This window comes from Pristiophorus japonicus, chromosome 15 (genome assembly GCF_044704955.1).
Source record: "Pristiophorus japonicus isolate sPriJap1 chromosome 15, sPriJap1.hap1, whole genome shotgun sequence".
Classification (NCBI taxonomy): domain Eukaryota; kingdom Metazoa; phylum Chordata; class Chondrichthyes; family Pristiophoridae; genus Pristiophorus; species Pristiophorus japonicus.
The window spans coordinates 138,249,533-138,266,009 of NC_091991.1; the positions used below are offsets into that span (position 1 = coordinate 138,249,533).

General features: G+C 47.1%; 1 protein-coding gene across 7 annotated transcripts in view; it reads right to left on the reverse strand.

Moving 5' to 3' along the window:
• cfap70 (cilia and flagella associated protein 70) overlaps positions 1-16,477 on the reverse strand; it is a 195,755-nt gene that overhangs the window by 128,226 nt on the left and 51,052 nt on the right. For 6 of the 7 annotated variants that reach the window (XM_070900968.1, XM_070900971.1, XM_070900972.1 and 3 more), the window contains 2 exons: positions 14,856-15,038; positions 6,379-6,473 (listed from right to left, as the gene is read on the reverse strand). In XM_070900968.1, the coding sequence (XP_070757069.1) occupies positions 6,379-6,473; positions 14,856-15,038 (278 nt within the window). The remainder of the gene's footprint in view (positions 1-6,378; positions 6,474-14,855; positions 15,039-16,477) is intronic. The other variant, XM_070900973.1, reaches the window with a different exon arrangement.

Sequence of the window (16,477 nt, forward strand, 5' to 3'; positions counted from 1 at the left end):
GTTTAATGACCTCAGCGGAGTCGTCAGTTGCCACTCCTCCATGACTTCAAGGATAAATCTGACAGACTATGTGATCGCTCTCATGCTTTTAGTGCCTCTCAAGACGATGTGGGTTGCCTCCCACAATGCATAAAACAAAGGGTTCAATTTTGGCCACCATTCTGCGCAGTTCTTTTAGCGTATGCAGCTTTTTTTTTGAGCATGCAATAATCTGCAAGTTTGGCCAAAGTTTCTGCGCCGTTCTAAAGTAGGTACGTCCGATTTTTTTTTAGTTCCCAATTTTTTTTACATCACTGGGGCTGGAAACTGCCGAGTGCGCCACTTCTGGCCATTTAAGCGAGTTTGGCCGAGTATGTTTTTTTCTAAAACGGCGCATTGCACCTTTATGAAAAACCTTCCCTACTTAAGGAAATCAGCGCAGAGAAGAGAAAATCGGCGGAGAGAAGACGCCATTGTTCAGCAGAGCTGAAGACAGGGCAGGTAGGTGGGCGGGTGGGTCATTTCGGCCTGGGTAGGTGCGGGCCGGCCGCTGCCATCCCAGGCCGAAAGGACCCTGCACCGGCTCACATTACCTCTTTGGCTGAGATTAACCATCTCACCTGATCAAGGCACTGAAGAGTGGATCGTGTCCGTGCATTCATACTAAGTGAGCCAGAGCCTCCAGAAGAGGAGGAGGGAAAATAAGGAGGGGCAGGGGGAAAGAAAGAGAAGTTTGTGTGTTACAAATCCTGTGTGTTGCTCATGGTAAGTCAAATAATACACGGACGGGCCGGTACGGGGTTCTTTCGGCCCGGGATAGGTGCGAGCCGGTGCAGGGTCCTTTCGGCCCAGGATAGGTGCGCGCCGGTGCAGGGTCCTTTCGGCCCGGAATGGCAGCGGCTTCAGTTTCCAACCCAGCTTCAGCCCTTTTTCAGTATCTAACCTAAGCCCTTCTGAGCGTCCCTCGTTACCCAAGCAACATCAGTTTTTGGCGCAGGCCTTAAGTTCCACCCACAAAGCTTAAGGCCAATCGATGCCGCTCCAAATTCAAAGTTAATTCCGATGAAACTTGGATTTTATTTTGCGCCACTAAAAAAAAAAATCGGACATACCTCTTCAACTGCGCCAAAAATCACCCATGTGGAAAATTGAGCCCATAAAGGAAGGCTTACATTAGTATCCTATTTGAGTTGAATTATCCATGCACATAATTAAGATTGTTCATGGCAGTGCACTGCAACTGCTCCTATCGCTTTCTGAAAGCTCTCTTAAACCATTCATCTTAGATGCCTGTAGACTTTGATAACCTTCTGACAAAGCTTGGCCAAGATCCAAATACATTTAACAGAGGCCCCTGGAACATTCAACCAGTATGACATGAACTAGTTTGGTGGTCATCTGTGCCACAACAGCAGATGAACCCTTTTGTAATCATTCCACTTTTCATCTTTTCAGGTGAAGCACTCCAATAATCGGAGGGAGCAACTGCGGTCAGGCGGAGGTCCACCTCAAGACACTGCCACTCACAGGATGTGGAGGAGCGAGTGGCAACCCTCATCAGTGCCACAGGTCGGACAGTTGCTGGGCTGGTGCCGAGCCCCTTTCGGATAGTAAAGGTAAGTAAATGGATCGCGTAACTCTAAACACTACATTGAGAGATATGGTGGAGTAGCGACGGTTCTTCAAACGAGTCTGTGGTATGCCACCTTCCTCATCTCACCCTGCCCCCTCCCCTGCTGCTAATCACTCATCTGTTGTTTTCTGCTTCCAGATCACCAGCCAGAGGCGCCACATCCCTCAAAGGAGCCCTCCACATCACGCCATCGTATGGAGGAGGAGATGTATGAGACAGCTCCGGCGGAGCATCCCAGCCCACATGCTGTCCCATCGGGACTCAGCTAATCCAGGGAGGACGCTATGTTCCCAGGGTTTGAGGATTCGGACACTCCTGGGCCCAGTTGGGTGCAGCAACGCAGTGCTGGGGTGGAATCCCGCAGGCCAGCTCTCCGGAGAGTGAGTTGGCTAAGTCGGTCTGCTAACAGACAGGAAAACCTAGAACTGGACCTGGTAGAAATGTCCAGGGCAAGCACAGAGATGTACCGTGAGATAATTGATACAATGGGACGGATCTCCACAAGCATCGACAAGCTTATTGCGACAGTTACGGAGGCAGGGTCGCAGATGGTCGCTGCGTGCTGTGGCCTACACACACAGGCTGGTGGCCTCGATCAGTGATAGTGGAATTCCACAGAATGTGGCGGGTGCCCTTGAGCACGTTGCAGAATTGGGCGCATCGCAAGCACAAGCTCTGCTTCAGCTTGGCCAAGTGATGCAGTCCATGCCTGCCTCCATACTCGCTGCATTCCCCACTGTCACACGGGGAGGTGACGGTGCCAAAGCAGGCCAGCAAGATGGTCCTTCACATTGTGCTCCGGATGCTAAGGCCCAGCCAGTCAGCGATAGAATGGCTCCAGGGCGGTCGGAGGTGCTGACCTTCCTGAGGTTGACAGCATTCCGTCTCCTCCCCACTTACTCGCCAACCAGGCATCAACCATGCCAGTCAAAGGTGGTTTGGGTAACACCGAGAAAGGTGAGCCAGTCGGAAGCCGGGCCTTCCAGGCCAGGTGCTGCTCCAGTGCGTCCTCAGACGCCGTTTCCATTGTCTCAGCCCTCTAGCACCCTTGCTGCAATATACACTGCAGGATGCAGATGTTAATATGCTCTTTATGTTCTTCATTGCAGGATGCAAATGTTAATTTGATATGTGTGTCTCCGTTCAACTATTGTGGGCATTGTTGCGGGGGAGGAGGGGGGGTTGAGATAAATATTTTGTTCACCTTAACCATTGCTGTCTAGTGTCTCATTTGCCGAGCAAGTGGGGGAACAGCCAGTATAGTGGCATAGAGTGGCGCGGCAATGCTCAAACCTGCCGTTTCCCGTTCAAGCGAAGCGGTCAGTGATGAGCTGCTGACGTAAGGCTCTTGCAACGGCCACATCTCCACGATGCCTCCCCTGTGGTTGTGGTGGGTTTCTCGCCAGGCTCCTCTTCCTCGTCCTCCTCCTGAGGCGGCCCTGCAATCCCCATTGGCAATGCTTGTTCCCTCATGTGTTGCATGCAGCACACCACAATGAAATCAGAGACCTGCTGAGGGGCGTATTGAAGGCTGCCTCCAGAGTGGTCCAGGCATCGGAAGCACTGCTTCAGGATACCAATTGTCTGCTCAATTAAGTTGCAAGTGCTTGCAAGGCTGTCATTATAGCGGCGCTCAGCTTCTGCGGCAGGGTTCCTGAAGGGGTTCATGAGCCAGGTGGCCAGTCCATATCCTCTGTCCCCAATCAGCCTACTCTGACCTTGTCTTTGTCGCTGAAACATACGTGAGATACTGCTTCACATTGACTGTGAGGATGTGCTAAGTGTGGTCACAGACCAGCTGAACATTTAGGGAGTGGTATCCCTTTCTGTTTCGGAAGATCTCTGCATTGTGTACAGTCAATCGCACCCTGAACCTTGGGGAAGCCTGCAAATTGTGCAAAACCTATAGAGCTCTCATTCTGGCTCTCCTTGCTCATTGGGAACTTTATGAAGTCCATCCTGCGTGTACAGTGCCCTTGGCACCTGACGAATGCAGCAATGTGTGGCGTGCTGTGAGATGCAGCATATGTCCCCTGCTGCTGCCTGGAAGGAGCCGGAGGCATAGAAGGCCAGCGCCACAGACACCTTCACTTCGACGGGCAGTGCAGTCCTGTTGGCGCTGGTAGGCTGCAGATCTGCCTGTAGGAGCTGGCATATCTCTGTCAGCACTTATTTTATGAAGTGCAGCCTTCGAACGCACTGCGCATCAGAGATGTGGAGGTATGAGGGATGTTCCCTGTAAACCCGTGGGGGGGGGTTAAGGCCTCCTCCCAAACATCAGCGATCTCTTCAATTCCATTGCAGACCATGGACAATAAGCCTTCTTCCAGCTTGAAGCCGCCTGCCAATATAAACCAGCATAATTTGCTGCCGAAATAGCACAGCCCCCATTGAACTATCTTGCCGACCTTAAAAACAAAAAGATTAAGTGACATCAAAGTGGCGCTTTAAAGTTTGCGCTCATCCATCGTCTGCGCGCAACCGTGGCAGTCACTGACAACTGCGATATGAGATTATCGAACGTCCCTTTAAATATGGCACCAATTGCGCCCGCTGCACCCTGGGAACGACTTTTCTTTTGGTCGGGTCCTGGGGCGAATGCTAAAATCAGGTGTTTTCGCTGAAAGTTCCATCTGGGGTGCTAGCGCAGCATTGCATGATGACTGATGTCACCCTGACGGTCAAAACGGAGGTCTGGGCGCTAAATTTTTGCGCTGCCACAAAATCATTGGCAAAACTTCCGCCCGGAACACCTTTTTCCACTCGCCGAGGCGCTAAATAGGGCACAAATTTGCCAAAAATCCAGCCCATAAAGAGTAAAAGGGGATAGTCAAAAGGAAGGTTGATTAGGGACTGAAAATGAAATCTTATAGAAGCAAAGGGCATGGTTGAAGTACTAAATGAGTAATTTGTATCTAACTTCACAAAAGAAGGGGATGCTAACAATGTCATAGTAGAAGAGAGGGTAGAGAAATTGGATAGGATAAAAATATATAAAGACTTGTGCTCCAGAACTAGCCGCGCCTCTAGCCAAGCTGTTCCAGTACAGCTACAACACTGACAGTGTGGAAAATTGCCCAGCCCTGTTATGTCCACCAAAAACAGTACAAATCCAATCCGGCCAATTACCACCCCATTAGTCTACTCTCAATCATCAGCAAAGTGATGGAAGATGTCTTTGACAGTGCTATCAAGCAGCACCTGTGCATCAGTAGCCTGCTCACCGATGCTCAGTTTGGGTTCTGCCCGGACCACTTGGCTCCAGACCTCATTATACCTTTGGTCCAAACGTGGACAAAAGGGCTGAATTCCAGAGGTGAGGAGTGACTGCCCTTGACATCAAGGCAGCATTTGACTAAGTGTGGCATCAAGGAGCCCTATAAAATTGAAGTCAATGGGAAATCAGTGGGAAAACGCTCCACTGGCTGGAGTCATACCTAGCACAAAGAAAAATGGTTCTGGTTGTTGGAGGTCAATCATCTCAGCCCCAGGACATTGCTGCAGGAGTTCCTCACGTCGGTGTCCTAGGCCCAACCACCTTCAGTTGCTTCATCAATGACCCCTCCATCATAATGTCAGAAGTGGAGATGTTTGCTGATGATTGCAGTGTTCAGTTCCATTCGCAACTCCTCAGATAATGAAGCAGTCCATGCCCTCATGCAGTAAGCTGGTCAACATTCAGACTTGGGCTGATAAGTGGCAAGTAACATTTGAGCCACACAAGTGCCAAGCAATGACCATCTCCAACAAGCGAGAGTATAACCACCAACCCTTGACATTCAACGGCATTACCATTGCCAAATGCCCCACCATCAACATCCTGGGGGCCACGATTGACAGGAAACTTAACTGGACCAGCCACATAAATACTGTAGCTACAAGAAGAGGTCAGTGGCTGGATATTCTGCGGTGATGTCTGACCTCCTGACTCTCCAAAGCCTCTCCATCATCTACAAGGCACAAGTCAGAAGTGTGATGGAATACTTGTTTGGATGAGTGCAGCTCCAACAACACATGAAGCTCGACCCAATCCAGGACAAAGCTGCCCGCTTGATTGGCACCCCACACACCACCTTAAACATTTACTCCCTCCACCACCGGTGCACCGTGGCTGTCGTGTGTACCATCTACAAGATGCACTGCAGCAACTCGCTAAGGTTTCTTCGTCAACACCTACCAAATCCATGACCTCAACCTTCTCGAAGGTCAAGGGCAGCAGGCGCATGGGAACACCATCACCTCCAAGTTCCCCTCCATGTTACACACCATCTTGACTTGGAAATATATTACCGTTGCTTCATCGTCGCTGGGTCAAAATCCTGGAACTCCCTCCCTAACGGCACTGTGGGAGTACCTTCACCATAAAGACTGCAGCAGTTCAAGAAGGTGGCTCACCACCACCTTCTCAAGGGCAATTAGGGATGGGTAATAAATGCTGGCCTTGCCTGCGATGCCTACATCTCAGGAACGGACAAAAAAAAACTTAAATGGAATGCATTACCTGAAATGTTGGTAGAAGCAGATTCAATAGTAACTTTCAAGGGGGAATTGGATATATAATGGAAAAGAAAATATTTGCAGAGCTATGAGGAAAGAGCAGGGGAATGGGACTAATCTTACCACCAACAGACAGCAGAAACTTTCAACCCCATCAGTTTGGGCTGGAATCAATTCCATAGTCCAGAGGCAAAAAAAAACGATGCAAATCACTACTCGACCCAATTCCTGATTGTATTTAAATTAACATTATGAGATATGACAGTTACCTCAATAAAGCCTCAGGCTCCATAAAGCAGCGTCTCTCTATGTTCCATGTGACACGCTTCTTCTCATTTTCTGTCTCTGTTCTAAATGCCCAGTCCTGGATAATAAATGCGAGAAATAATTCCAGATTTATCCCTTGTTCTGCATAGAGTAAATTTATACATCTTATAATAAATCTATAGTCCCCACCTCTCGCACTGTCGGCTCTTATTCCGGACAGCAGCCCGTATCATTCAAACAGTGCTAACAATTTGCTATTACCATAGGTGTCAATTACTAAGGCACCGCTTAAACAATATTAAGCATTTCAAGGAGCTGTACGCACCTCGTTAAAGTACGATTACCTATCATTCAGTTCATTCAGGGAGCTCTGCTGTTTTCAGTCATCTCCGTGGCCTCGAGAACTCCTCCGACTGCTGCTTACAAACAAGTGATGAAGATAAAAGAGCTGACTCGGCCCATTTAACTCACCCTCCTACAAATACCTTCCATTCGCTTGCATCACAGTCTGACCGCCTCTTAAACAGTTCCAGGGCTTTAAACTTCAACCCAAGTTGCTGAGGAAGAGCTGACGGTGAGTTGTGAAAAGATCAATATAGACAGCCTTAAAATTGCTGATTTTTGGTAATCGCCCGTTTGGATCATTATTGTGGTGCGAGTAACAGCACTGGCACTGGGGCATTTAGTCAGAGAGGAAGAGGAGAGGGGGAAAATGAAGATAAACCTCTGGGTTTAAAAAAAAATTTTACACCACCACCATGTACAGCGTGCAAATTGTGTTGACAGCAACTTGCCCACTAGAAGTATTGTGGACTATTATTAAAAATCTTGTTGCATGCACTTCCTGTCCACAAATCTTAATTTCTGTTGTCATGAGTTTTAGTCACACTTTAATGTCAACATTTACAAATGTAAATTGCTGTGTCAACATTTACCATTTAATTTTCCTACAAAAATTGTTACGATGTAGTTGCAGGCTCTGGCTACTAGGTAATTTTGTGGCAGGAGGTTAGGAAAATTTAGGCCGTCGATTTTAACTCAGGACGAGAATCAAGGGCGTGGAGACTGAGGAGTGCAATGAACCTTCCAGCCTCCACCTCCCCCCACCCACCCCACCCCAAAAATAAATTCCAGGCCTCATATTATATGTGAAAAAGCTGACTCCTGACTGAAGCTGGCAGGAATGATGTCGAGGCCAGTGGGTAGGAATGAGAAATCAAGGGTACAGGCAGCTGCCAGGGATCTAGGAAAATGATCCCCGGCATGGTAAGTCAGGAAGGCGGGTGGGTTGACAATGGAGGGGGGACAAGCCCAGGTAGGGAAGGTCCTGGATATTCATGTGGAGCCAGAAGAAGCATTGGGTTTAATGGCCTCAAGAGCAGCAAGTGTGAGTACAGATCTTCACCACTCAATAGCACCTGACAACACTCCTTTCATCCCCTCCCCGACCACTCTCAACAATTCCCTCCCATCCATCATATCCTTCAACATACTATCACAAGGGCACACTCCAACATCTCTTTCTCATTCTAAGCACATTCACATCTTCCTTTTCTCTCTTCACACCACACACTAACACCATTCTCTTCTCACATCCTAGCACCTGCACAATCACCAACTCCTCCCAGCACTCCTTTGTTACTTCATATTACAGAGTTAGCTTCACATTCTTTACCTCACCATCTTCAGTCCTCCTTCTCCACCTCTCAACACATGCACTATATGCATAAATCCCACACATCTCCACTGATCTTTTCAACAGCCACTCACTAGCTCACCCACTCTTTCTGCAGGACAAGACAGTGCATGATGTCAGGGAGAGGTTCAAGACGGGTGGAGGAGTCACTAATATCATCACCCTCACGCAAGCAGTACAAGAAACGCTAGAGATCAGTGCTCCATGAGTATCGGAAAGGAGAGGCTGAAACTTAACTCAACAAGGTATCAGCACATTACTTATGTCTCTTCAATCATTTCAGCAAATATGCAGAAACCTTCACAACTTCAAGCTGCATTCTTAAGACTGAGACCTGCAAATATCTAGCTTCTCTCTGTCATCCTAACTGTTGCCCCATTTTTCTTTCTTCTAGGTACGTCTTGGCATCAAGAGGCTACTGCAGAACCTACAGCAGAGGAGACAATGCGCCATGCACTCCATCCCTCCCAGCCAACATCTCATACACTGGCACTCTGCATGAGTTACAGATAGTGAGCTAGAGTTTTCTGCACATGGTGAAACACTTAGTGTGAGTGAACAGCAGTAGATATTCACTCATTTTCTGCAGTGTGCATAGTGATGGAAGTGATGAGCACTAGCCCCATAGGTGTGGCAGTGGCACGATGGAAGAGGTATGTGTTGTCCTCTCTCAGGATGTCAGCACATCTGCTCATTCACCACACCCTCAACCAATACTCACAATGGTACTAGCAAGTCAGCTGAGCCAGACTGCATAGACAGCAGCCGTGTTGTAGGAGTCTGCAGCTAGACCTTTGCAGGCTTGAGCACTCAGTTGTCACCGCAAAGATCCAGCATGAACAACAGCAGCCTTTCACCACTATGCTGAAGCCACTAAGGGAGCCCCTCATAGGTGCAGTAGATACCTTTGAATAAGAAAAGCACTATAGGTTGAACACTTGCGTAAGAGATTAAATTAAGGCAATTACTATGTTGGGAATTAAATTAATCATCGTCATTACATTTGGCACTCTGGTCTACAGTGTGCCTTGATAACAGCTTCTGAGTTCACATTCTCAGAACTACGAGCTGATCCATAACATCTGTTGCTGCATGGCAGGCCTCTCTGCAAGGCAAGGCAGTGAAATATGCAGCATGCAACAACTATTCGAGAGTCACTTCATGGAGCCTATTATAGAAACCCCCCAGTTAAGACAGCTGAACCTAATCTTCAGCATCCTAATGGCGTGCTCAATGATAAGACCGGAGGTCTTACAGTTTCTATTATATCTGTGTTGCTTGGGGTGATCATGTGCCACATCTGTAAGGATTTTCCCCTGTTCCCCCAACTGCTGCCATATTTCTGTGAGGATCAAATACTGGGGGGATAATTGAATGTTTGAATATTAAAGCACCGTAATAACTACCTGGGTACCATGCAGACACTTGCACGATCATGTTTCTGTGATCAATCAGTAACTGTACATTAGTGCTACCGCCTGGTGATGTGGTGTCCTGATGGTGACGTGTGTGTGGTCGATGACACTCTGCACGCAGGGGAAGCCAGCCACTGCTGCAAATCCCCAAGCTCTCCTATTGAGTGGTGAGGTCAAACTGCTGAGCTTTGGCAGAGGACATCAGTGACCTGCTTAATGGAGCTATTCTAAAATGTAAATTGTGTGATTTCAGATACACGCTGGACACTTACCATCCTATACCAAACCAGGACATCTGCCTATTCTGCAGCAAAGGAATGGTTCTTGTTATGCAGAAATCTAATAAGAAATCTAATAAATGTTGATTTCTGACAATGTTGTGGCACGGTACGGTAATGCACTAGCATGTGGTGCCACAGAGCAGCAAGATGCGAGTTTCATCCCCTATCCCCCTGCATCATTCCCAATCTCACCTGTGCTACTGAGTGGTTTGCAAGGCATTCTTAAACACCGCCTAGCATTTAATGTAAATTGTGGAGATTGAGGAACAGCTTATCCGTCTGTCCACTTGGTGCATAATCAATGCATAACTCATGAGGGGCTGAATGGCCTACTCCTGCACCTATTTTCTATGATAAAATAGAGAGTATTTATACCTTTTTAGAAAAAAATGGGGTAGATAAAATGAATGGGCCGAAAGTCATAGGAGAGCAGGGAAGGCCTTAATTACCAATATATGCTCTCAACATGCAAAGTTATGCACCAGGATTACGAAAGATATCTACACTTAAGGTGCAATTCAATGGAACATGCACAGAACTATTCCAAAAGGGAATGCAGTAGATGTAATTTATCTATATTTTAATAATGCCTTTGATAAGGTACCCCATAATAGACTGATGAACAAATTCAGAGAATGCGGAGTGACGGGGCAAGTAGCAGAATGGATAGCTAGCTGGCTTCAAGACAGAAAGCAGAGAATCGGGGTAAAGGGTAGCTGTTCAGAGTGGCAGAGGGTGGGTAGTGGTGTTCCACATGGATCAGTGTTGGGACCACTGTTGTTCACAACTTATATTAATGATTTCGACCTTGGAATCAAAACCACAATTTCTAAATTTGCAGATGACACCAAATTAGGGGGCATAGTTAATACTGAGGAGCACTGCAACAAATTACAGGAGGACATTAATAAACTTGCAGAATGGGCATACAATTGGCAAATGAAATTCAACACAGATAAATGTGAGGTATTACATTTTGGTAAGAAAAATAGGGAGGTCACTTATTATTTAGAGACTGCGAGTCTAGGTGGGGTAGATGAACAATGGGATCTCGGAGTACAAGTACACAAATCACTCAAGGTTGCAACACAGGTTAGCAAGGCCATAAAGAAGTAAACCAAGCACTAGGGTTTATTTCTTGAGGTATAGAATTGAAAAGTAGGGAAGTTATGCTAAACCTGTATCGAACCTTGGTTAGATCACACTTAGAGTAATGTGTTCAGAGAAGATTTACAAGGATGATACCAGAAATGCGAGAATATACACATCATGAAAGGATGAACAGGCTGGGTCTCTTTTCTCTTGAAAAAAGAAGGCCGAGGGGTGACCTAATAGAGGTCTTTAAAATTATGAAAGGTTTTGACAAAGTGGATAGAGAGAGAATGTTTCCACTTCTGGGGAAGAGCATAACTAGAGACTATAAAAATAAGATAGTCACAAAGAAATACAATAGGGAATTCAGAGGAAACTTTACTCAAAGAGTGGTGAGAATGTGGAACTCGCTACCACAGGGAGTAGTTGAAGCCAATAGTACAAATACATTTAAGGGGAGGCTAGATCAGCATATGAGGGAGAAGGGAATAGAGGGTTATGCTGATAGATTTAGCTGAGTAAAGACAGGAGGAGGCTCGAGTGGAGCATGCCTGACACCTCAACTACTCCTTGTGGTAATGATTTCACATTCAAACCACTCCCTGGGTAAAGAAGTTCCTCCTGAATTCCCTATTGATTTATTAGAGTCTATCTTATAGTTAGGGCCCCGAGATCTGCAAATGGAAATATCTTCTCCAAGTCTAACCTATCAAAATCTTTCATAATCTTAAAGATCTCTATCAGGTAACCCTTTAGCCTTCTCTTTTCTAGAGAAAAGAGCCCCAACTATTCCATCTTTCCTGATAGGTATAACCTCTCAGTCTGGTAAATCTGTTTTGCACCTTATCCAGTGCCTCTATATTCTTCTTATAATATGGAGACTGGAAATGTTCATAGTACTCCAAATGTCTAACCAAGGTTCTATACAAGTTTAACATAACTTCTCTGTTTTTCAATTCTCCTGATCTAGAAATTAACCTGTGCTTAGTTTGCTTTTAAAAAAAAATGATCTTATTAACCTGTGCTGCTACTTTTACTGATTTGTGTATCTGTACCTCCAGATCCCACTACTCCTCCAACCCATTTGGACACTTAGTTCCAAGGAGTGTGGGGCTTCATTATTCTTCCGACTAAAATGTAACACGTCACACTTTTCAATATTGATGTTCATTTGCCAATTACACTCCCATTCTGCAAGTTTATTAATATCGTCCTGTATTTTATCACAGTCCTCCTCAGTATTAACTACACTGCCCGCTCCCCTAATTCGGTGTCGTCCGCAAATTTGGAAAATGTAATGATGTGTGCATCGTCCCAGTACCTTAAATGTAATGTAAGCACTATGCCACACCACAGAGGGCGCTGTGGTGGGAAACCCTGGTAGTACCTGCAACAGGTGCTATATAAGGCTGACCACCACATCTGAGAAGCACTCTGGAGCTGAACAATAAAGGACGAAGGTCACAGCAGTTAGATTTACACCAGACCGTGTGGAGTCAGTGATTTGTGTGCTACATACACCACATTGGCAACGAGGAAGCGGACGAACTCCACGCAACCATGGCTACTCTGGGCTCGCTAAAGGATTTTACCGTGGGCAATGATTGGGAGGCCTTTACGGAAAGGCTCGAGTACTACTTCACAGCAAACGACCTGACGGAGGACACATACGCAATGAGAGATAAGCGTAAGGCGATATTGCTCTCCAGTTGTGGAGATGAAGTTTGCTGTCTCGTCAGGGATTTGCTGGCAGCTGGGAGCGCCAGGGACAAGTCATATGAGGAGCTGACTGAACTCACTCGTGACCAGTTGAAACCGAAGGAGAACATCCTCACGGCCAGATACAAATTTTACCATCACTGCAGACCCGAGGGCCAGGATATCACCAAATATGCTGCGGACCTCAGGAGACTCGCGGCGCTGTGTGATTTTGTCGCACACCTTGACGAGGCTTTGCGGGACGTTTTCATCATGGGGATTGACCACGAGGGCCTCCTTCACAAGCTGCTGGCCACGGAACCCACAGTCACTCTGACAAAGGCCATCACCATCAGCCGGGCATATATGACCTCGACTTGCAGCACCAAGCAAATAATCCACACAGTCTCGAACCCGGCAGGCACTGTCCACAGGATAGCGCCCACCACGGACAAAACTGCAGAACGTGGCTCTGCCCGGGGCAGAGAGCACAGACCTCGGGATCCTGGAACTCAGAGTCCGCTGAGGGGGGCAAATCAAGCAGCACCATGCTGGCGTTGTGGAGGAAACCATGGGGATCACCTGTGCAGGTTTGCGGAATACACGTGCAATACCTGCCACCTGAAAGGCCACCTTCAGCGTATGTGTAAAAGAAATCAGACTCACCATGTGGCTGAGGAGATGGGGGATGATCTACTGTTCAGCGAGGAGCAGGTAGAAGATGATGAGGTGTTTGGACTGCTACGTGTACTGACGATTCACCCCCAGTGATAAGGGAAGTAGAAATCAACGGAGTCCCAGTGAGTATGGAAGTGGACACGGGCTCGGGTCCGTCATTGATGAGTCAGAGAACTTTTGATGAACTGTGGATTAACCCAGCTGCACGACCCAAGCTGGTCCCGGTCACGGTGAAGCTGCGTACCTACACCAGGGAACTGATACCTGTTCTTGGCAGAGCAATGGTGCAGGTATCCCATGGGGACGAGACGCACGCTTTACCTCTGTGGGTTGTTGCAGGCGATGGGCCGACACTCCTCGGCCGGAGGTGGATAGGGACGGTCCGTGGGAGCTGGGAAGACTTCATCACTCCACAGGCTGCTGCTCCCCGGGGTGCTGCTGTGCCCCGGGTCCCCAGAGAGCAGCGCCGACCGAGCTGGAGCTGCAGCCTCAATCCCCCCACAGGCAAGTCCCAGGCCTGGACATCACACCGAGATCCCGCAGCCCCAGCCCCCACAAGCAAGCAGCCCTGCACAGAGGGGCCTAGTGGGGGGGGAGTGAGCCGGCGGGGTGCGAGGGATCCAGGATGGCCGGCGGTTCGGAAGAGCCCCGCCGAGGAGCTGTTAGCGTTGGGCGGCGGCAGCAGCTGGAGGTCGGCGGCTACGGAGGACGCGGGGGACGTGGCAAGTGCGGCCGCTGGAGAGGCCACGACGGCCGCAGGAGAGGCGGCAAGTCAGGTGGCAGCGGAGGGGAGCGGAGGCTGCGACGGCGGAGGACATCCGGAGCGGCAGAGAAGAAGATGGTGGCGGCATCGTGTCGGAGCAGCAGAGTATCAAAGATGGTGGCGCCCAAGGAGAAGCCTCGTGGAATCCTCCTGCATCAAAGATGGCGCCTTAAAAAGGAAATGCACCCGGGAGTCTTAAAAGGGCCTTACCAAGAGGTGGTCCCCACAAAGGACTTCTGTAAAGCAGAGCGAGTCTAAAATGAGCTATGTTAATGTGAGATAGTGAATTTATAATAAGAATTACTTTTTTAATGCTGAATGGCCACTGTATTTATGTAAAATAATGGATGAAGTACAATTAATGATAACGACTAACAAGGAAATCAAGGATCCGTTACCAGTCAATAACCAGTTAATGTACCAGATAATATGTACCATACTAACGCACTGTCTATGCCCACCTGCCTTCCGTTGGACAAGTGTGATGTTATGTAATGATGTGTGTATCATTGTCCTGCGTCCTGGTGGGAGGGGGAAGGTGATGTTATGTAATGATGTGTGTATCGTCCCAGTACCTTAAAAGTAATGTAACTACTATGCCACACCACAGAGGGAAACCCTGGTAGTACCTGCAACAGGTGCTATATAAGGCTGGCCACCACATCTAAGAGGCACTCTGGAGCTGAACAATAAAGGAGGAAGGTCACAGCAGTTAGATTTACACCAGACCGTGTGGAGTCAGTGATTTGTGTGCTACATACACCACACAATTCCCGAGTCTAAATTGTTTAGGTTAATGGTGAACATCAGTGGTCCCAGCACCTTGTGGAACAGCAGTTACCACCTTATGCCGTACCTCTTTACGATTTAGTTCCCCATCCTCATCTTCATAACGACAAATCTCAATGAAGGAATCTGCAATATTCTGAGCCCCAGGTGCAGTGACGTTGCTTATTGGCCATCTCTTCGGTCTGATACTGGACTCCTTTTCTCCTGCAGCCTTCAAAATCCCATTAGGAAACACCACACGAAGCTCCTTCTGAAATACAATCCAGTTAAGGTTCACTAAATAATGAGACTTGAGCTGTTTTATACTGGTTAACTACTTTGTTAAATTAGTGCACACAGGAGCTTAAAGTGAATGCATTGACCAGGGTACTAAATTTCAGGTTTTACTGAAAGCCACCACTGGAAAAGAAGCAAATCAAATACAGAATAAAATCTCCATAAAACGGCATAAATTAAGTAGAGATCAGGTAGTGGTGGAGACGGGTGATGTTACACAGAGGGAGGAAAGCAAACACAGGAAAGTAAGCTAACATCAGAAACAAGCAGTAGATTACGGTTCAATTTTATCTCCAAATTTAGCCTGAGGTGTCTAGTGAGAAGGCTGATGGAGTTAAGACCAGAGACATTAGGTATGAATGGAATCAAAAGAGAGCAGTACCACCAGTACAAAAGAGCAGATATGGTGGAGGTTGGAGTGGTTAACAGTGTTAAAGGGAACAGGGGGACCAGAAGAATCAATAAGTCAAGGTTACTGTTTCAAAGGAAGTTGTTTGTGATTTTGACCAGCGCAGTCTCGAACAGGGAGGATTGGATGGTAGTAGGAGAGGTAATAGCTAGCTTTTATCATAGTTATCTGATGTTAGGGAACTCCCTCTACTATGTATTATGTCCACCTGGGCCTCTTGCAGGTTCTAGCCTGCAGAGATGAACTAGTCCCTTGCCAGATTACTGCCATTAAATTAGAGTCACAGAAACGTGGTCATAAAAAGGGAAAGCCATTTAAAAACAGCAAGCCTTTTAAAAACAACAAGTGTTGTTATGATACTGTAACAATGCTGAGGGACTGGGGAGTAGAGTTGTGGATCCTGAAATTCCTAGGGAAGGTGGTTATACAAGAAGAAAGGCTACCTGTGGAAAGGTCGGTATATAAAACAAGACCCAGAAAGTTATGAGAGACAAATTAAAGGCTATGTGTTGTTGTGTTGCTGGCTTGTATCATAGTTACTGTTTATTATTAAACACACTGTTCTGTACATAACTGTGTCAGAAGTCTAAATGAAGTTGAAATTATATTATCCATTGTTGTTTGTGAATTTTCACAATATACTGTTACAGACATAAGGAACATATTTTACAGAGTGAATTTCAGCTGGAATGGGTGGCTAGAAACGGTGGTTATGGGGACTTATTTAATTGCTGTAACTGGAAGCTGGCAGGGTTGCTTGCTATTCCAGAAATATGAAAGCAAATAACCTTCTTCACTCAAACCTAGCCTGTGACCTTGTGTGATCCTTACGGGGGTTAGACTGATAATATTTTTGCGTGGTCATCACTTTCTCTATGGAGGCTGCTTGACGTAATCGAATGATTTGTTTCCTTGTCTCTAATTTGTTTTTTTAAACCCATGTACAGCATACTTTCTGAGGCGCTCCCTACTTCTTGTGGTCCAGGCAGGAGGCTTTACAAGAG